This window comes from Sphaerodactylus townsendi, linkage group LG10, assembly GCF_021028975.2.
Source record: "Sphaerodactylus townsendi isolate TG3544 linkage group LG10, MPM_Stown_v2.3, whole genome shotgun sequence".
Classification (NCBI taxonomy): domain Eukaryota; kingdom Metazoa; phylum Chordata; class Lepidosauria; order Squamata; family Sphaerodactylidae; genus Sphaerodactylus; species Sphaerodactylus townsendi.
In genome coordinates, this window is record NC_059434.1 from 28072479 (window position 1) to 28093973 (window position 21495).

The 21495-nt window shown below is 41.9% G+C and overlaps 1 protein-coding gene across 6 annotated transcripts in view; it reads left to right on the forward strand.

The window, feature by feature from the left end:
* PCM1 (pericentriolar material 1) overlaps positions 1 to 9395 on the forward strand; it is a 70470-nt gene extending 61075 nt beyond the window's left edge. For 4 of the 6 annotated variants that reach the window (XM_048509414.1, XM_048509415.1, XM_048509416.1 and 1 more), the window contains 8 exons: positions 624 to 719; positions 1496 to 1628; positions 3070 to 3227; positions 4145 to 4211; positions 4987 to 5240; positions 6023 to 6115; positions 6241 to 6364; positions 8901 to 9395. In XM_048509414.1, the coding sequence (XP_048365371.1) occupies positions 624 to 719; positions 1496 to 1628; positions 3070 to 3227; positions 4145 to 4211; positions 4987 to 5240; positions 6023 to 6115; positions 6241 to 6364; positions 8901 to 8926 (951 nt within the window). In that variant the 3' untranslated portion in view covers positions 8927 to 9395. The remainder of the gene's footprint in view (positions 1 to 623; positions 720 to 1495; positions 1629 to 3069; positions 3228 to 4144; positions 4212 to 4986; positions 5241 to 6022; positions 6116 to 6240; positions 6365 to 8900) is intronic. The other 2 variants (XM_048509413.1, XM_048509418.1) reach the window with 1 other exon arrangement.
* Positions 9396 to 21495: the final 12100 nt, after the last annotated feature.

The window sequence follows — 21495 nt, forward strand, 5'->3', positions numbered from 1 at the left end:
GGTTCGGGACCATGTGTGGAAGGTTTGCCCTTACAGAGTCACCTGTGTGTGTTTAATGCTAAAGTCTGTATGAAAAGCCATCTTATGAAACTGCTTGCTCTGAAACCGCTAAGAAGTATCTGCCTAAAGTAACGCTTGAGTGCCTCTCTAAACCATCATCCTGAGAAGAGAAGTTTGTTAAATAAAAATCCAGTTTCTGTGTTTAAGCTTTCAAAAGCCTCGCTTTAAGTTCCAGTTACTTTACTTCAGTTTCTGGTGGCAGCATAAATAAATATAGATTGGGTTTCTCTGGCAGGATTTTCTGTTTTAAGGGCCTGTGTGTGCTTGAGTTGAGGGGAGTGCCTAAGGCTAACAACCACAGCTATCCAAAATAACCAGCCTCAGCAACAGGTTTCCCTCCCTTTTGGGGGCTTCTGCCTTTCCTCAGGGTGTGGTTGCTGTTACACTGGGCAAACAAGCAATGACTGTTCTCATTTGACAGAAAGGATAACATCCTGGGGCTCTGGGGTACTCCCTCTCCCATGATCGCTGGAGGCAGGATGTAGGTCACTCTTCTGCCATCTGAGGAGAGGGAATAGACTCCTTAGTAGAGATACTCATCTGAAGCTTACTTAGTTTTGTAGAGAAACTCTACTAACTTTCAGTTCTGTGCTTCAAAGGCAAAAAGGTCACTTGAAGGAGGAGCTTGTTCATATACTGAAGATATTGATGAAGACAAAGTAAGATTAGTTTATTGTTTATTGTTCTATTTTTGTTCCCTATTTTTTAAAAAATACAATGACAAGGCCTATGTATCTCCTTTAATAGACTGCAATTAAACATTTTCCCCTAATACAACATTAGCAGTACTTTGCTGAGAAATAATGTTTAAATGTAACAAAACATTTTCATTTTTCTCCAGTTCATAGAAGAATTCCTTAAATTATTTTATCAGTAAAACATCAAGAAAATTGTTCGCAGGCATTATCCCACAGTGTATTTTTTCCCCTCTTAAATTACGTGGTTAAGAGCAGCAGACTCTAATTGGAGAGTAGGGTTCAAATCCCCATTCCTCCAAGTGAAGCCTTCTGGGTGACCTTGGGTCAGTCACAGTTCTCTCAGCACTCTCTCAGTCCACATGATGGTAGGCAATGGCAAACTACCACCCAATGTCTCATGCCTTGAAAACTCTTAGAAATCAGCTGTGTCTTGACGACACTTTATACATACATATTTTGTTTTAAACAAGAAGCAACAAATAAATCCAGGAATCTCAGAGGCAAGACCGGAAGTCGCTGAGCGGCTTTTTCAAATGAGAAGATGTTACACTTCTTACCAGTTTCTCTTCCGAGCTGCTGCCCAGTGCTAGTGAAGTTTTAGAAGATTAAGCCATTTAGGGATTCTTAAGTGTGTTCAGTGGGCAATTCATGACACAATTGTCATTCAGAAATATGTAGGATATCTCTTCATTTTTCTACGTAGTAAGATAAATGACTTGAAATATTTTGTTTGTAAGGATAAAGATGAAACTGAAACTGTTAAGCAAGCTCATGAACCTGCAGTATATAACAGAGAAGATCCCAAAAGCAGAGGATCAGATGCTTCCGACCAGGAAGAAGAGGAAAGTGAACATTGTCCCGTATCCATAAGTAAGCATCCTTTATTATTTTGTTTGTAGCGTTAGGCAATGAAGCTTGTGTCGCTGTGGTTTATGTTTTTGCTTGTAGAATGAGATTGAAAATTCAGTATCTAATTACTTTTACGAGGTCATCAGATCGCTTCCTCTGTTAGCACCACTTTCCTTCAGTTGTAAAATTTCAAATTTTGTTTTTTCCTGTTCTTAAGCACAGCAATTAAAAAACAATGCTGTCAGAGAACTATCTGGTCTAGTTTAAGAGTGTTAGAGCAGTTACTCAACCAGGTCTTATTTTGCCCTTTGTCATCAGTTAAATCGCCTCCCTTTCATGCGGGGCAAGTAGTGGGTATTGTGCGCTGCCATTGTCCCTGCCTTTTCAGCTTCTTTCTGACTTGGTGCAGGAGTAATGCATTTCCTTGCAAATCACATTCTCCTGCCCTGGGTTTGTGCTGTCACCATGACACATCTGTGGGTGTTTTCCACATCTACAAAATTTTCATAGGGAATTACCGTGGGGAAGTTGTATGAACCTGCACAGATCAGCATCCTGTGGTGCAAGCACCCTTTCTTTCTTCCTCATATGACCTCTAGCACTCTTTACCCAAAGCCTATTGTGGGAGAGCAGTACAAAACTTATTAAACATATTGCAGGGGAATGTCAAATTAATACATTGATATATTGATTTTACTGCCTGGGGGAAATGATGGATGTTATGATATGGATGAAGAAGGCAGTAAAAACACTTGCCCTAGACCAGGGCAATTGGCCATGCTGGCAGAGGCTGATGTGAATTGTAGTCCATGAACATCTGGAGCGCCATAGGTTGGCCACCTTTCCCTAGACTTTTTCTGCTGAGAAACTGCATTGATCATAAGCAAGCATACAGAAACCTGGCAAAAGTTTTGAGCAGTTCCACCAGTAGGAACGGTGGTTCCCTGCAAGCCTGCCAGTGATAGTGAAAACTCCAAATCAAAGCAGAGTTCGCAAAATAAGTATTTTTGTGGTACTTACTATGTGGTGATCCACTGATGGTTGCTAGTTGAACAAAGGGTTTAAAGTTGGGATTGGGGTCGTCATCCCCTGCCCCATCTCAGTTAGTGCAGACATGGTAGGCTAAGCTCTCCAGGGCTAACTGAAGCCAGCATGGATCTCCAGACAAATGGAGGACTTTACAATTGCAGTTCACAGGATTTGGAATGTTTTCTGCACTATTAAAAGAAAAGAAAAATAAGTAAAAGGGGGGGGGGGGGGGGCACCGGAAGCCACCAGAGAGCATGAACTCTAGTTTCGCAGTTAGGTTGTAATGGAAAACTATGGTTTGTATTAAGGCAAAAGTGATGCATTTGCAGAAGGGGAGGGAGTGTACAAGCACAGAGTTCAGAGGTGTAGGTTATCACACACAGACAGACATTGTTTGGAGTTGTGTTTTAAAACTTATTGCACTTAACTTCAGGCTTGTCTAAAGCAGAAACCCAGGCCCTAACTAATTATGGAAGTGGAGAAGATGAAAACGAAGATGAAGAAATAGATGATTTTGAAGAAGGACCTGTCGATGTCCAAACCTCCCTCCAGGCAAACAATGAAACTGTAGTTGAAAATGAACAAGAGCAGGTACTTGCAAAATAGTAGCACTGGAGTTTATGTTGGTAATGCACTGTAAATTTATAAGCAGAATTTGCTCTTTTTTAAAAAAGGTTTCTGTATTTAGTTGGAGAGTTTGGAGTTCTTTCCTATTGTGTGATGAGTCTGACACCTTCAGTGATGCTTTTACAAAGACAGAGATTTAGGAAAATTACCTTATGATTATAGTTAGAAAAGATAAACTGCTGAACTGGCATACAGTGTGCAGGCCTACGAGCCTTATGCTTGGGTGGGAAAGCCTCTGTTACCTGATTTAGCCAAACAAGTTTTTCCATCTGAATTCCAAAGTATTGGTTTGGCCATTTAATGTGTTTGCACCATTAGTGTGAATGAAACGCTGAAGCTCAATATCAAACCGCTAGAAAGGTTTTGACATTTTGAAATATTAAAAACTGTTGTTCAAGCTCACTGGGCAATTTTAATGAGCTTTCGAGGTTCTGGAGATGAAGCTGGTACCATCCTTCTGTGCCTTCCGGACTAAGTTGAAGATGGTGCTGTTTGAGACAGATTAGTCTGTAGCAGCCAAATAATACCAGAATCTAGTGGCATCCTGGACTGTAACAAAATCTGCACTCTGTAAGCTTTCATGGGTGAGGCTCCATTTCATCAGAAGCAAAAACTATACATCCAAAGTTCAAACCATAGAAAGGGGGAGGTTACAAAGATAGGTCAGTTAAAAACAACATCCAATAAGAAGAGAAATAAGTCTACTGTCTACTTTGAGTGGGTGAGGACTACTGTCATCTGTTGATAGGTAGGCAAATTACATTAATGTATCAGATAGTCTTGGACAATGCTGGGGGGAAAATGCTAACAAACAGAAGCAATTAGAAAGTTGTATAGTTTCTTGGACATTGGCTATAAAGTTAAACATTATTTCTTTTTAGGTTTCACAGCATAAATTGGAGAATCCAAATGAGTGCAATACTGAGTTGGTGTCTGTAAATACTGAAGGTATGATAAATTACTCATTTTTAAAGAGATAGGACACAAGGGATCTCTTCAAACTCTCGTGGCCATACTCATAGTTGGACTATGTGTTTCATGTTACTACTTCTACAGCTGCTAGGATTGGGAGGGGTCTCAGGTATTAAACAAGGCAGTCTTGAGCAGAGTTACTCATGGCCTTAGCCTGGAGTAACTATACACAGGACTACATTGTTCCTAGGAAGATAAGAAAAATTAGAACTTGAACTCCTTCCTTTAAGATGAATATATAGATCATGTTGTGTGATATGACTAGGGGACATACAGGTGTGTTAAATGTGGCTATTGTTACTGGATTATGGGGCAGGAGTGGTAAATAAATGCATGTGGATACCTTTGGTGTACTCTTAAACAAAAAACTAAGCTGAGGGTTATGAAGAATGATTTCAGCAGCCAAAGCAGATAATCAAGGACCCTTTCTTGTTCTCTGTGAAGATGGGGGAAGAGAAGGGAAAACCTTGGAGGAGCTCGTTACTTCTGAAGTCTAAATTATTACAAGTTTCTATGATGACCTTTAGTACTGACAGTCTGTATGTGGATATTATTCTGAGTGACATAATAGAATTTTTGACTGGCTTGACGAATTTGGCTTATTGGTTAAACAGTGGCCATTTCTTTAGAAGCAAGATGGCTTTTAAAAGTTGATTTAAGTGTGCCGTGTCTGGTTCCTTCTATAACTGTGCCAAGGGTTCCCAATCCTTCTGTTTTAGTTCAGTAAAATGTTGCTTGGTGTTTTTTTTAGGTGATCAGAATTTAACTGTTATTGTGTCACCATACATTAATGTATTGGAAGATGCACAGCTTTTACCTATCAGAGCTGCTGAAGATCTTAATCCTAGTGCAATATTAACAGTGGAAGAATCAACTCCGTCAGCAGAAAACAAAAATCAAACATCAGAAACTGTGCACAGAGAAACCAAATCTTCATTAGGATCTTCTGAAAGCTCTGTGGTTGGAAGTCCTGATACAGAATCTCCTGTGTTGGTGAACGAATATGTATGTATACTTTGATGAACTCTGCAGCAAAATGTGATCTGAAAAGTGCTTAGGTTGCAGAAAGGTTTTAAAACTTGGCTTGATTATCATGGCCTATTGATTTTCGTCTTGGGAAGCCTTTTTTGCTCTTCCAGAATGCTCTCAGATGTTATTCTTTCTGTCCGGGACTTGCATGTAGGAATGGGGGATTGTCCAGTGGTGGCAAACCTTTGGCACTCCAGTTGTTATGGACTACTCCCTTCTGATGTTTTAGCAAGTGTAAGGTTGGGCCCTCAGCCTCTACTTGATTCTCTGCTAGCATATTGTTTCTCTAAACCACATTCAAGAGAGCATGAATTCAGATTTGAGGAGTAATGAAATGAACCTCATGAAGTGTTTCCACTAACAAGTTTTCTGTCATCAGAATGTGATTTTTGCCTCTCCCCTTGCCCTGAGCAGTGTTTTGGGGATCTGAGGCTGCAGCAGGAGGGTGGAGGAGAGGAAGTTGCTCTTTGATTATTAAAGTCCTTTCATTCTCAATAATACTTTTGGGAACAGCCCATGGATTGAACTTTAATAACATTGACTGCAGTCTTAACCAAGAGATTTAAATCCCATTGGGTTTTTTGGTACCGCCCAGAGCCCTCCAGGGGAGGGCAGTATACAAAACTAATAAATAACAATAATTTTAAAAAAATTGCAAAACTGCTGCTGCTGACACCAGAGGGATCTAAAAGTGCCCACCATAGGCAATACTACCATTTAAAAACTTGTGTTCGTTTAAAATGTTGTTCTCTCAACAGGAAACTGGTTCTGGAAATATCAGTCAGAAATCAGATGAAGATGATTTTGTAAAAGTTGAAGATCTTCCCATCAAACTTACAGTGTACTCAGAGGTATGTCATGTAAAAACTATTTTATTCCAGAATATGCAGTGTTCTTTTGTTTGAAAGCACTTTAAGTAGGCAGAGGGAAAAGAATTGTCAATTGTGATTACTATTTTAATTGTACTCGCTTCCAGGAAAATATAATGCAAAAAATGGTGGCAGAAGCCCAGACCAGCAACATTGCTGAGGAAATACTAGCTAGTGAAGAAAGTCATGGTGAAGAACTAGCAGGAGATCCACAGATGCTGAAAGAACCAGGTGAGTTTTTAATCCCTTACTCCGCTTTTCCCTCATAGCTGAAAAATATCCAAATTGTATTAAAAGCCCATTTTTTTCTAGGTGATGGTCCTAGAAAAACTTGACAATCTGACAGTTATGTTATTGTGTAGTGGTAGCAGTGAAACATCAAGTGCAGGGATTTGAACATTTGCGCTGAGTTTGTTTGCTGTGGCTTCTGTCTGGGGAATGAACATTCACATGTGAGTGACAGCACCCTGTACAGTTAACTTTTTCCAGCAGTTTGATGGTATTCTGTTCTAGTCATTCTTGTTCATTTTCAGGTTCATTTTCAGGCCCAGTGCAGTCCCACACTGGGGCTGCGTCTGCATAGGCCAGCCAAATGGCAGATTTTTTTCGGCTAGCCTAGCAGCAGGAGGAGCCACCCCTCCCTCCAGAACATCTACAACTAAACCATCACTCCAGTTTCTTTCTTTGCCACTGCTGCAAGCAATCACAGTCTAGCAGTGTGGCGGTTTTCCTTCAACCTTGTGAGTTGTTTCTGCTTTCTTTCTTTGAGGACTTCATTTCATTGCTGAAATAGCTTTGGCTGACCTATTGGCTGGCCTAGCCGGGGGGGTTGCCATTTGTCTGGACCCTCAGTCCCCAAGGAGCTACTATTGAGAAGGTGGATGCTAAGACACCATTTAAGAAGTGCTCTGGCTACAAAACTAAGATGACTGTTTCAGGCAAGCACGGCTCCTGCTTGATATGTCTTAACGTGGCTAAATGCTCCATCTGCCAGAAGTTTACCCCTTAAAGCCTGCTCTGATAAGGCATTTAGACATAAGGCAGCTCTTTGGCAGAAGGCAATGTTTGCCTCGTTATCTCCACCAGGATCTCCAACCCCCACTGGCCAGCCTTGGCTCAATCAGCCCCAACTTCAGAACACCCCTGAGCTTCTTCCATTCCACTGGTTCTAACTCCTGTCTAATTGGAACCAAGCAGTCCGACTCCCTCTGTTCCTGTGACTTTGGGACCATGCAAATCTCCACCTTCATACCCGTCAGTCTAGAGCAGGTTTGCACAAGCGACACAAGAAAAAGCATAAAGAACATAAGAACAAGCCAGCTGGATCAGACCAAAGTCCATCTAGTCCAGCTCTCTGCTACTCGCAGAGGCCCACCAGGTGCCTTTGGGAGCTCACATGTAGAATGTGAACGCAATGGCCTTCTGCTGCTGTTACTCCCGATCACCTGGTCTGTTAAGGCATTTGCAATCTCAGATCAAAGAGGATCAAGATTGGTAGCCATAAATCGACTTCTCCTCCATAAATCTGTCCAAGCCCTTTTAAAGCTGTGAATGCTTAAAAGCCCAAGAGGTTTACTTCTTTGGTAGAGGCTGTAGAGGCTGATGTTCTCATAGTTCCGCCTGAGACCCCATCACTTCAATCCAAGTTGCCAGAACTGCATCTCTGACTTGGATTGAAGTGATGGGGTCTCAGGCGGAACTATGAGAACAACAGCATTCTGTATGCTTCTTCTTGTGTTGCTGGTGCAAACCTGCTCTAGATTGGGGAGGGGAGGGGAGCCACATGGGCTTGGTTCTGAGGTCTGTGTTGAGTAGTAGGCATCCCCTGAAAGCCCAAATAGGCAACCATCCGTTGCAGCCATTGGTCATCACAAAAGGGGGCCAAGGAGGGTTCGCCTGTCATGGATTCAAGATAGGAACCGGTGGGTCTAAATGGAATCAATCCCAGTGGTTAGACACATTCATCTATCATTATGCCATCAGCCTGGAGATGAGAAGAACTGCAGACACTGAGAAGGCAGAGTGTTACACTCGGTATTCCAATGAGAAGGCATCCCACCTCCTATTAATGAATTGCTAACCAGAATTCCTAATGTGGGGCTGCACTGGGACCAAAAATGAAAACCTGGTTGCACTTACCGTAACTGGTGTTCATTGAGGTCCTTAGTGCAGACACACATTCTGTCCCTTCTACACATCTGTATGCCCTCTTCCTGCATCCTGTTGTTCTGTGGTGTTTTGTTTTGCTGGGGCATTCAGCAGCAAGTAGGAAACTGGAAGGAGAGGGAGCGCAACCCTGTGTAATACATAGTGGTTTAGGCGGGACAGAATCACCCCATGTTCTGGAGGAGCAGCACCCCTTCCTGTTGCTAGACTAAACTAAACAAATCTGCCATTTGGCCAACCTGCGCAAACACAGCCATTCATGTGTGTCTGCACTGAGGACCTCGGTGAACACCAGTTACAGAAAGCGCAACCACTTTTTTCTGCCGTTGGCAGTTTTTTTCTGCCAGTGCCTAATAAAAGGCATGTTGCTCTAAGTGGAAATCGCGCAGAGCTATTCCACCTGCAGGTGCTGCTCTTTCATTAACTTCAATGGAAATATGCAGTCTGGTTCCTTGAGCATGAGAGTTTTCGACCTTTTACTTTTTGCAGGCAGAACGAGCAAGAGCTTCATGTGCACAGTGGAATTCACTCAAGCCTCTGAAGTGTTAATTCGTGTGTCCCCTTCTCCTAATCAGTGGTGTTTTATTCTGTTCTGTTCCAGAGCCTGCTGGAGCCCAGAGTGCGTGAACATCGCCTCCAGAGCTTCTCCTTGGCCTACCTTCTGTGAATGCATATAGAAAACGCCTCTTAAACTTCACACGTTCTAATCTGTATAAAAATGTAAATTAGTTTTTTTTTCACTGCCTCTTAGACTAGGCATGCTAACGTGCACATAAAAGCCTAAACAGCTAAAACTGACTTTTCAGTCTTGCTGCGCAGTTCTTTTCTGTCTGACATTTTTAATGTAATTTCAGCAGTTTTAAATAAAGTTTGACTTGTATGTGTTTTGAAGGTTGCTGGATAAAACTCTGACGTGTTTTGGATTCAGGGAAAACGTTTGTATTGAATTATATTGCAGAATGGGGGAGCCGAGGATAAGCATTTGAGGACCCAGCTGACTAAGGGAAAGAGTCCCACTCCCCTGCAAGATTAAGATTTCATAATGTTAGTGTTCAACTATGTTTTAAAAATTTAAATTAAACAAAACTTCATTTCATTTTTACCATTTTTATATTCCTTTTCATCTTCTGCCTCCTCTGGTTCTTTTGCCTGTAGCCTTTCCTGGAAATAGAATGTAACTTGGTCCACAACAAAGTGGTAGAATCTTGAGAGGATACTCAGTAGTACTAATATCAGTAGACACTGTGACAGTATAGTGAGTACCTTCTCACTCATATATCCAGAACTACACACCGGGGCGGGGGGGGGGGGGGGGGTTGCCTTATTATACAGAGTTTCCCCCATTCTGTTTCTCAACTGAGAACCGTTTAAAAGGCTGGGTTGGAGAGAGGGAATGGATAACAAAAGATTCATAAGAAAAAGATGCTCTATTGTCTCCTGGCTTCATCTCCCTTTCCATTAGCGCAGTGGTTCTCAACCTGTGGGTCGGGACCCCTTTGGGGGTCGAACGGCCCTTTCACAGGGGTCGCCTAAGACTCTCTGCATCAGTGTTCTCCATCTGTAAAATGGGTAAATGTTAGGGTTGGGGGTCACCACAACATGAGGAACTGTATTAAAGGGTCACGGCATTAGGAAGATTGAGAACCACTGCATTAGCAGAAAACTGACTCTAAATCCAACTGATAGAAGTTGCTGTCAGTGTTCTTAGGGAGTGGCAGTTCACGTTAAATGTTAAGGCTCAAAGTACTAAGGGAGTTTCCAGCTGTGTAAGCCACTGTGTGGAAATCTGTAGAAGAGATTTGCAAAACTCCATGGTAGAGGGATGATTTTAAAAAACTTTGCCTTCAACTCCATTACACCACACCGTATTTTGTGGAGTGGCCTCTGTTGAAGAATAGTAATCAGCCAGGTCTGGGTGACTCATGGAAGTCAGAAAGTAGTGAGTCATCTGGTTGTGGTTTGTGGGCCTGACCCTGTACCTAGTGAGTCCTCCCTCAAAGTCCAAAACCACACTAGAAAGGGCCTACCCTTTCTCCTTGCTTTTACTGAGAGAAAACAAGGTTTAAATGTTGGCAATTCTGTTATGGTTGCCTAGCATTTCACAGATTAGTTTGGGGAGAAAAACACTTATTGTAAGCAAAAGCCTTCATGACTAGAATTTCCAGTGGCCGTTTGTTCCTTCTCACTTTTCCCTAACCCCAACATGCAAAACTTCTTGTAGAACTGGCAACACTAATTTATGAACCTGCATCATGAACACTGCTTCAACATTAAAACTTAGGAACTTCTTATCAGGGTAACAGGAGTTTAACCTCTCCCTACCCCCATTTCTTTCATATAGGGCAATGGTAAAATATCTGGCATCTCCAGCTTAAAAGGAGATCACGGGAATAATCTCAGCCGCTAGAGAGCCACTATCAGTCATAGTAGTAGATAATACCTTTATAGATCAACTGTCTGTCTCAGCATTTGTAAGTTTCTCACTCTTCATATGTCATAAGTGAAACTGGATTTTTACTAATTTCACTGTACAAGTTTCGCTGTTCAACTACCATGACAGTAAGATTTAAAGTTGTTTCCTCCTCATTGTCTAAATTGCTGCCTGTAAGTTTGGCATCTTCTTGTTTGGGAAGTCTGACATCTTCCTCAGACTCATGTGTTCACTCCCAGCTTCTCACACTCTGGTTTCTGCCAAAGGAAGGACATGTCCTGTCCCAGAGGGGGACTTTGATTTGTGAATGAGCAGGGTTCTTATTTCCTCATCAGTGGCAGGATCCGTAGTGCTTCCATCAACATTGACAAATGTATAACAATAATGTTTAAGAGAGTTGTTAGACAAATCTCAGATGAGTAGATTGCCTTGCCTGAGTAATCCACCAGGTTTTTTAAAGATGGGAATTGCAGCTACCTCCCCTCTAGAACGCTGCCTTCTCTAGAGCTTAGGGAGTCTGTGGCTAATGATGACCAGTCCACTGCCCTTCCTGATCCTTAGGGGCACTTAATGGGGTGGCATAAAGATTAAGAAGAGTGGAAAAAATAGAATTCATTCTTTGATGATGCAGTCAAAAAAGGTGGTCGGGATCCATAGGCCAGTCAAGAAATCTTTCACACCCAAGTGGACTTTTTGACTTGTTGGGGGCAGGAATAATGTATAGTCCTGCATAATTCTGAAAGACTCAAAAACAGGTTTGTAATGTTAGGAGATGGCTCTTGAGCAATATAAGGCCAGCTCACCCTTAAGACATGCAGACCTGTTTACACAGCGCATTGGATGTTATCTAAGGTTTCAACAGTCACTTGAATAATGATTGTAATTACATGCATGCTTGTCCTATTGAAATCAATTGATCAATTTACGATTATTAAGTGACATCCTATGAATTAGAGCATGAAGGTGCTAGTTAAGTTGTCATTGTAAAGATGGATGATATTTCACCCAGGAGCCAAGAAGTAGTTTCTAATTTGGTCCACTCAGTAATACCCAAATAACATGATTTGCTCTTTCATATTTGTCCAATACCTGTTGAATATTTGTCAGTTGTGATTCTTTCTGGGAGACCTGAAATAAGCAGAACAGCAAAACATTTTACTGCAGAGGCAAACTTTGGCTCTTTTGAGAGGGTAAATGCAAATGCACTGTTCGCGCCCTATCAACAACCATCGTTTTAATTCAACTATAAGTTCATCTGTAAAGTACTTGTACATGGCCTTGGGGACGGGTTGTGGCTCAGTAGCAGAGCATCTGCTTGGCATGCAGAAGATCCCAGGTTCAATTCCCAGTATCTCCAGTCCAAATGATGTACTGTATATACTCGAGTATAAACCGACCCGAATATAAGCCAAGGCACCTAATTTTACCACAAAAAACTGGGAAACTTATTGACTTGTGTATAAGCCTTTCAATTTGACTCAGTAGCAGCTAAAAACTGAAGAGTTGGGAGCAAGATGAGATAGAGTTGCTTAACAGAATTTGTATTAAGGATGAGCAGCATTCCAGCACTTTAAGAACACAAATGAACCACTGTATTCCACCAAATGTAGAATAATTCTGGGATTCATAGCCATGCCAGCCTAAACTTTGCTCCAAAGAAAGTCTTTGTCTTCAGCAACATCAGTATTTGGCAGTAAACTACTGTATGAAGAATTGTATTCATCTAGAATACAACGCACCAATAACCCTTTGGAGAGAAATTCCTCGGTTTCTTTTAACACACAGACACACACACCCTAGCTGTAATGCTATGCAAGCTGTCTTTAAAGCTTGTTTTTATGGCTCTCTGGTGAGTTAGAAAAAAAGCAGCAACATGCTTATGAAATCCCCACAGCAGCCCCAGCTCCAGCTGCCATCTTGGAATTACCGTATATACTCGAGTATATACAGTATCTGTACTTATTCACTGCTGAGTAGTTCAATGAGATGTGGGGAGGATTAGATTTAACTTCCTTGCTTACGCATTTATGCACACAATACTCTTACTGCCTTGTCCTCCCCTTGGCTTAAGCTTCCTTGGAAAGGAGGAAAATCTCCCTTGACAATGTCATGCCTCCCTTTAACTGCTTAGCAAGTGACAATTTTAATTGCTGATCAAACAGGGACGTGGTCCAATCTGAAATAAGGCAGGAAGGATTACTTGTGTGGGAGGTACAAAGCTTGAGACGCAGGAAAGAGTTAAAACTTGGAAATATCCTTCCTGTTGAAACCGGTACAAATTAAAATAATTACCAAATTAATACACTGCATACGGATCAAAGAATCGGTCTCAAGCTTCTGAAACAAGAAAGGCACTGAACATGAAACTAACTGAGCGCAGAACAGATGGTCATACTTCTTGAAGCTGCCATGTTTTTTGATGCCTGGCAACATGAGTGGGAATAGCAGAAGTGGCTGTGCAAGCAGTCCAGAAGGGAAGTACTTTATTTGCCTCCCCCCCCCCCCTCCAAAAAACTACGTACTACAGTTTACAATAGCAGATAATATACATCAATGCTTGAATTATTGGGTGGGGGAGTTAAGGAGGCACTTAATTGTAGCTAAATCATGCCCATCCTGCAAATTGCTAAACACAGTAGCTTGGGAGGCCATCGTAAAAAGCAGAGGGTCTCAATCTCCTGTACTTATGACCATCCCACTGCTCCCAAGTTTGAACACTAGCATAAAATTTGTCTCATTTTGAAGCGCATATGACTGGGACTTTCCGACACTTCTGAGCCACCTCTGAAGAGGCTTCCTGGACAGTACTTTGCATCATCCAAACAGGTGTTCTTTTGTTGTTTTAACTTTTACTCTCTTTGTAAACTCAGATCTCTGGAAATCAATAACCAAGTTCTGCACATACACAGCGCCAGTGGAGGAACTTCTGGTGGCCCCTATATCAGTGTGGCCAAGCACGGCTTCGTTTTGGAACACGGCTTCTCATACAACCTAAAAGAAAAGGCACGTATCAGTATTCTCACGGGCATGGCTTTATTCCCTTGTTAATTAACGTTTTAAAAGTCATGAGCCTGATACAGGAAAAAGGCATGTGAAGTGCCACAAAATTGAATCGCAAATGTCTAAAAGCTATCTGTAGACCCATTAATTTTATTTGCCTCAAGACCTTAATGCATTCTCCCTTCCCTGAAGTGTTTGTGTGGCTTGGTCTCCTTATCCAGAGCTGTACAATTCAATTCCATTGCAAGCTCATTCCTTCTAACTTCTTGAGACGAACATTTTGAGTTGTGCAGAGAGTAGCGACAACCTGCTTTACAGGGATGCTCGAAGGCTAAACCAGATACATGACGCAAAGATTTTCAACATAAAAGCTGCTGCAAACATCATCACATTTGAGAAACAGAGACCAGAAAGCCCCCTTTGTAAGTACTATCTGGTCCCTAAAAGGCAACCTTAGGTTCAATACTCCAACTGCAATCTCTAAACAGTGGTCTTTCCGCAGTCTACTGGCTTTGAGCTAGAACAAGGAGTGTGTATACCTTGAACTAGTGGAACATTGAACAGAACTCATGGGATGACGCATTGCAAGGTTGATTTTGTGGAAATGGTTATTTTGTGGAAAGCTCTGATGCCCTGGGCAATTGCCCAACCTGCCAAATGGACGTTACGTCTGCTTACAAACTCCTTTCCCTTCCCACCTCACAACAAACACCCTGTGAGGTAGGTGGGGCTTAGAGAGCTCCGAAGAACTGTGAGACTAGTCTGAGGTCACCCAGCTGGGATAGGAGTTGTGGCTTGGGATAGGGTGGCAAGTCCTCTTTTCTATTTGAAAAGGGTTTTTTGGTGGGGTTCCCCAGTTCTGTCAATGAATGTCTGATGCCAAATCTCTCCCTGAACTGCTGTGTCCAAATAAAGGCTTTTGCTCTGATGGAAGTGCTTTCCTTGAACAGAGCAGGTGTCCTGACACAGGTTGGGTGGGCCACAACCAGGTGACGGCTCAATTGAGGGGAAGTAATGAGATTTGGTACTACATCTCCCAGCAACCTTTTTCTTGAGGGGAGGACAGAAGGAGCGAGGAGGGGTGGATGAGAGCAGAAAAGAGAGTAGAGGTAGTTTTTTAAAAAAGTTTCTTTTTTTAAAAAAAGTGGAAAGGGGGAGAAACTCAAAATCCAGTGGAAGGGAAGGAAGACAGAAAGACCTTTGAGAGTGGAAAGGGCACCAGTGGGGCTTGTAGAAATTAGAATAGAAGAGCATCTGGACTCGTGCTCTCACATGAAGTTCAAGGTAGAGATTGTGTTTAATATTTAACTGTTTGTAGGGAGAGAACCCTCCAAATAAGGGATTCCATTCACAGAACTCAACTGGCAAGACCTGAAGGCCTAGTTAAAGACTCCCCCTTGGAGTCCAGTTATTAGTGCCCAACCCTTCTTGAATGAAACACTCCTCTTTACTTACCTTATTTGTGTGCCTGTTCAAACTACTTTGTCAGTGTGGTTGCTCCACCCTGTCATGGCTGAGGCACAAGTTTCCGCTCTTGCCCCTGATCTTATCTGCAGACAGATGTTACTAATCTCCACTTATATGACCTGGTTTGGCATTTCTTCATGCACTTTGGAATGGGGAATTTGCCTCCAGAGTAGGTGAGGCTGTGGGAGGGGAGGGGAGGGGAGGGCAGGAATTGAATTCAGTTTACCATGCATTTTTAATTATTAATTGCAAGCCCCGGTGCTGCAACTTGCTTGGGTACTCACCAATGAATAACAATTGCCAAGTTCCTGTTTTCATTGCCCACCCTCCAACTTTGGGGCATCATTAACAAGAAAAAGTAGTGCTTGACTGCAGAAAATCAAGGGACTGAGACATTATAATATCCAGGAAGTCCTAAGCATTTCCACCTCTCACTTCAGAAAAACAAGATGTTTGGGAGGATCTTAATAAATCTGAGCCAGAAATAATTCCTGGTTTTAAGCGGCACTCAAGATCGTCTCCAATCTCAGAGAATAGCGGAGCTGCATTCCAGTTAATTAACTGATAAAAGTATTACCATGTCATCTGTGAGAAAGGGGAGGGTTTAAACATGCAGATGAATTATCCCTTGTTATTACACTCTGACCCTTTAGGACACTTGGCTAGCAAAGTTACATAAATAACTTAGATCACCAGCCACCAATTTATTTGGTCAATGAGCCCTGTTTGGACAATGCAGATTCCCTGCCATAACATTTAGTCTTTAAGTTTTGTGCATTCTTGGTGTGCCATCGTGGCTACTTCATGCACCATCGGCCTTTGTGATTCATGGCCTAGAAACACTGCCATGCTGAGTGGGTTTTGGAGCTGGAGCGTTTCAGCATGAAGGGTAACATCTTGTATTTTGAATCAATGCTATTTACTGCTCAGCTAGTTCTTTTCTGGTTTAGGTTTCATTATTTTAAATCCTCACTGCTATTTCTCTCTTTGAAATATTAATGCACAGTTTGAATAAATTCTTTTAAGCATATTATCGGGGGGGGGGTTGTAATACATGCGCTACGTGGCTACACCTATCAGGTTAATTTTTTTGCGAAACTGACACCTCAGGTGGTCCACTTTCTAAGGGTGCCTTTCTTGACTTTAATCCCAGGAAGGCTGGAAGGTTGCCACTTAAGTTCTGACTGTTTGGATAGTGCAAAGGGGTTGGTAGGAGCTACCAAGGCTTTTGTAATTTTTTGTTTTGGTGATTCTAAAAGTGAACTCCCTTGGACTAGGGGTTCTCTATACCTTAGTCTGGAATGGAAATAAGCTGTAAATCCATGGGTTCCCCCAGGCAGAGACAAAGCAAGGCGAACCCACGCCCGGGCACGCACATGCCCTGCACCCCTGCCGCGGTGTTGCCTGCCTCCACACCACCCCAGAATGCCACGCCCCCACCATGCCCCCTCAACAGCCTGGCCACACCTCTGCTACTGCTCTGCCCGAGGCGTTGTACCCCCCACCCCACCCCGTGGGCACTATGCCACTGTCCCCAGGTCTGATCTAGAGCTGACATCCCTACCCAGGACCACTGGGTTTTTCAAGTCAAGGAATAAGCAAAGGTGGTTTGCCACTGGCTTTTTCTTAATCATAACTCCAATCTTCCATTGAAGTACTAACTGTGTCCAATCTTGTTTATCTTCCAAGCTCTTATGAGAAAGGGTTTATTCAGGGCCATTTGGGCTCCGTTTGTACTATAGTCCTCTACAGAGTGACATATTTCTTAACCCATGATTTCAATACATTTAGAAGGGTATAACGTCTTAGGACTGCAGTCTCGTTCCTTGAGCAATTAGATGCAATGGAGCAAAAGCAGTAAACAGACGTCTTGAGGTATATTAAACAGGATTTTATTCCAACCTAAGCTTAGATGGATTTAGTTCCAATTATCGCTAAATAGACATCACAGAAACACAGACCAAAAAAATGCAGAGGTACAAATAAGGGTGGCTCAAGTATGAGATCCTGTGAGTGTCTTTATAAGTTCTGGTGGTGTCAATCATGTCACTGTTGCACCTCCCACCACACACCTACATCAGTTCTTTATGTTGTTGCCACCCAAATTCAGCAAGCAGAACTTCAAGTTTTGCTTCCCAGAGACAGACAGGCAGGCAGGCAGGTGGAGGCTGAGTGGCCTATTGATAGAAGAATGTAGTAGGAGGCACAACAGCTGTATCCTTGATTGCTGCTTGACAGCTTCTTAATCTGAAGTGAATCTCAACCTGACACCTGGATACCCAAGTCTTCCACCTGCTCCTATGTAAATCCTCATTTACTTTAAGGGGGTGTGGGTTGAATCTTATGGGCCGTATCCAACAGAAGGGACTGGCAGAGACTGATCTTCCCTGCCTTTCCCTTCCCCCAGCAACCACCAGCCTGTGCCCAAAAAGCTGATATCAAAGCTCAGCGGAAGACACATGGATGACAGCCACACAACATAGACAGCTGCAGTGAAGAAAAGAAAATGAATGAAATTGCCGCTGTTGTCTCAGTGGAGCTTCTAGCGCCGTGGTGGCGAACCTTTGGCACTCCAGATGTTATGGACTACAATTCCCATCAGCCCCTTCCAGCATGGCCAATTGGCCATTCTGGAAGGGGCTGATGGGAATTGTAGTCCATAACATCTGGAGTGCCAAAGGTTCGCCACCACGGTAGCGCATGAGGAAAGGATGCATGGAAGCCAGCCCCTTATGAAGAAGCAACACTGAGTCCTGGAACCTAAGTAAATAAGTTTGTATTGACAAAAAGCACCCCATTTCCTGACAGGAAGAGTAGGTTTTTTCCCCCGTGTGTACATCAAAAAAAGAAAAAGAAGGGTGGGGGGGGGGGGATCAAAACTTTACCTGTAAATTATGTAAGGTAGTAAGAAAAGTTTTTTTTTATATACGGTAACTTTTGTATATAAAAATGGGAATCATCTCAACTTCAGGGTCACCTTCCTTTGGGAAAATATATTATTTTCCTGAGCTACACAAAGTGGGCCAAATACTATCCCTCTTAGGACTGTTTCAGGAGTGGAAAAAGCAGGGGGGAACTGTATCATTATTATAATCCAAATAGGGAACCACGTAAACAGGCAGGGCATCACTAAAGCATGTACATACCCCCTGCTCCAAGACATGCATAATACTATCATATTCCCTGTCTCAAGGGATGCTTCGTCACAACAAAATGGACCATTTCTAGTTGATGGGCAAAGTATCCCCTCCAATCCAGCTGTTGATCAAAGAGTCAGATATCTGATCCACCCAGGATGGCGGATATCAAGAGGACAATTACCTTCATTTCAATCCCTTGGTTCTTTGTCAACATGCCAAAAACACCCGTCAATCACCTTACCATGGAATGTTAAATGTCATTTCCTAATCTTCCCACTGAATTTTGATGGTAGTTACCTTCAGATTACACAGTCAAATTCAGACTATATTCACTTTATCCAATCCCAATACTGGAAAGTTGAGCTCAATCACAAATTGAGCTATGGAATTTTTTCCCATATATGAATCAGTCCGTTGGTAAAAAGTGTGCCACGTTCTCCCTCTACACGGATACTCCTGCAACTACTTTGCAGGCTCTCTTCTCTTTGTTGGACTTTGTGGTCTTAAAGGGTACAGCCAATTTTGGTCTACCTTGAGTTGTGTGTCTTGAGTGCTGGTAAATAAATACTTCATTTAGTTTGAATCAGTTGGTTTCTGTTGCTTTTTTTCTTGGGAATATTGTAAAGGAATAAAATCTCCATGTACATGTGCAAAGGATCTCTTGTTTATCTGGCTGGAGACCCTGCAACTAGCTAATTTCCACATCTAGGTCCTCTGAAAGGACAGATGTTCAAAACAACCGTTCATGCATCTAAAACGGTTCTTTAATTTCCATTGCTTCTGGCCCAGAAAGGCCTTCAACTCTCTCTCCCATTGTTAGTAAACAGTGCTGAATTCTGAGGTATTCCTTTTGGTAAGGGTATCTATTTACTCATATTATTTCAAGTGGTTAGGGTATGTATGTAGCATGTACTCAATTTCTTGCAATGTCTCAGCAATCAAATATGCCTGTGATGCTAATATATTTAAAATAGAAGTATTCCTATCAGCTTCCTGAAGAAGTTCAGCCAGTTCATGAAATCCATCTGAAAGGGGCACAGGATCATTAATAAGTAGGGTAAAGTCCAAAGGATTTCTCTTTTAATTCACATGTTTTTTTCCTCCATTTGGTTCTGGAAATGTTGTTCCTTCATTTCCCCTCCACTGTTTGCCCAAGAACTTTTACTGTGATTTGTTTTCAATCTGAGTCTGAGCCAGCTTCCCTTGACTTTGTGATTATGTTGAAATAGTCCTTATTTCTCCACCCCACTGAATGCCTGGCCCTTATCAACTCCCCTGTGTAGTCACCCAACCTCCCCTTCAGTCATTTTCTCCTTCCCCTCATCTCCACTTTTGAAATATTTTTTCTTTTTGTCATATCCATTAGCAATGTAACATTAGGGTACAGAAAAGCAATGTCAACTTTGTCAATTTCATCTAGAACTAGCAATGTAACTTAAGGTGAAGATACAGTGTGATCAGTTAGGAGTGAGTGGAATTGACATGGAAAGTTGGTTTTGCAGAAGAAAATTGGCAAGGGACTGCCACAGTAATGGTCATGTATTTCTTCAACTAAAATTTGACTGGAAAGTGAGGTTCTTGGTATGTCTATGTGGGAATGCGGTGGGCTACCTCTTTCTGCTCTTTCAGATAATAGTGCCTGCTTCAGTAGAGATTTTTTCTTGCTTCCATTTTGTGTAAACACCTGGCTCTTATCCATATCCTGTATAGTTGTCCAACCTTCCCTTTAGTCATTTTTTCCTCTTCATCTTCATCCATTTTCAAAAGAATTTTTTTCTGAGGTGTTGTGGGGTTTCCAGGCTGTATGGCTGTGTTCCAGTAGCATTTTCTCCCGACATTTCGCCTGCATCTGTGGCTGGCATCTTCAGAGGATCAGATGCAGGCAAAACATCAGGAGAAAATGCTACTGAAACACGGCCATACAGCCTGGAAACTCAAAAACACCCCAGTGATTCTGGCTATGAAAGCTTTCGACAATCTTTTTTCTCTTTGTCATATTAAACCAGTGATGTAATGTTGAGGCAGAGATACAAACTGGCATGGTTGGTTGAATCAGCATTGTCAGTTTCATATCAAAGTACTGCTGTAATGTTAGGACAGAGAACAATTCTCTGTTTAAAAAGCGGAGGGAGTTTAAAAAATGTTGAGAGTAATTGTTGCATGTAATTAGGGACTGCAAATTGGCAGTCATATGTGTCTGTGTATAACATATATATATATATATGTTATACACAGCAAACAGAAAAGTTGAGCCTTTTGTTTTTCTCCATAATATTGGTTTTTGACAAGATTCTCACTTCAGTTCCTACACTGTCCATATTGTGCCAGACAGTAGGAGAGAAGATGCTGTGGATCAATAGTTAGGTAGGCCACCATATTGCAGTGAGTTTGGGGTAGGTACACCTAAGTTATACAAACCAATCCACTCTACACCCAAGGATAACTTTTGTTACAAAAAACAAGGTTTGTTTCTTTAAATTTCTTATATTGTTTAAAATTCATAGATAGTACAATAGTACAGATTCTCCAAACAGACAAAACCCAGCTATCTAGCTTCATATTTAAAGTACAATTTCTCTAACAAGTGTCAACCAACACAAATCAGCTATCCAGCTTTGTTATCTAACAAGCATAAACTAACACAGCTTAGCTATGCAGATTTGTATTTCAACTCAAAAGTAGCAAACTGCTTACACAATTGTGACTGTGTCACTTTAAATTTGTCTAAACTTAGTCTTTACACCTTCACACTGTCATTTTTACGAGGGCTAACCAAACTCCGGCAAGTTTGACTTTGGAAATCCTTCAACTTGACCCGACTACCTAAATGTCAAAGCATATTATTAGAATAGAGAATCATATGCAATATTCCAATCATGTATATTTAAAGTTGGATCATTACTCACATGCAGTGCAGCTTATAAGCCTTTCAAGAGGTTCTATGTGTAACTCCTGCTCTCCTGCAAAAAGTCTTGTCTATATATGCAATGTTTAATCCCTGCTTTCCTATGAACAAACATTTCAGTTTCTATCACCACTGCTTCATTAACACAATAATGCACACAGAGTCTTTCTATTGTAACAGTGTTAAGCTCCTGTTTTCATACTAATACATACAAGTTGATATCTTCTCCATTAACATAACAATACGCAGACAG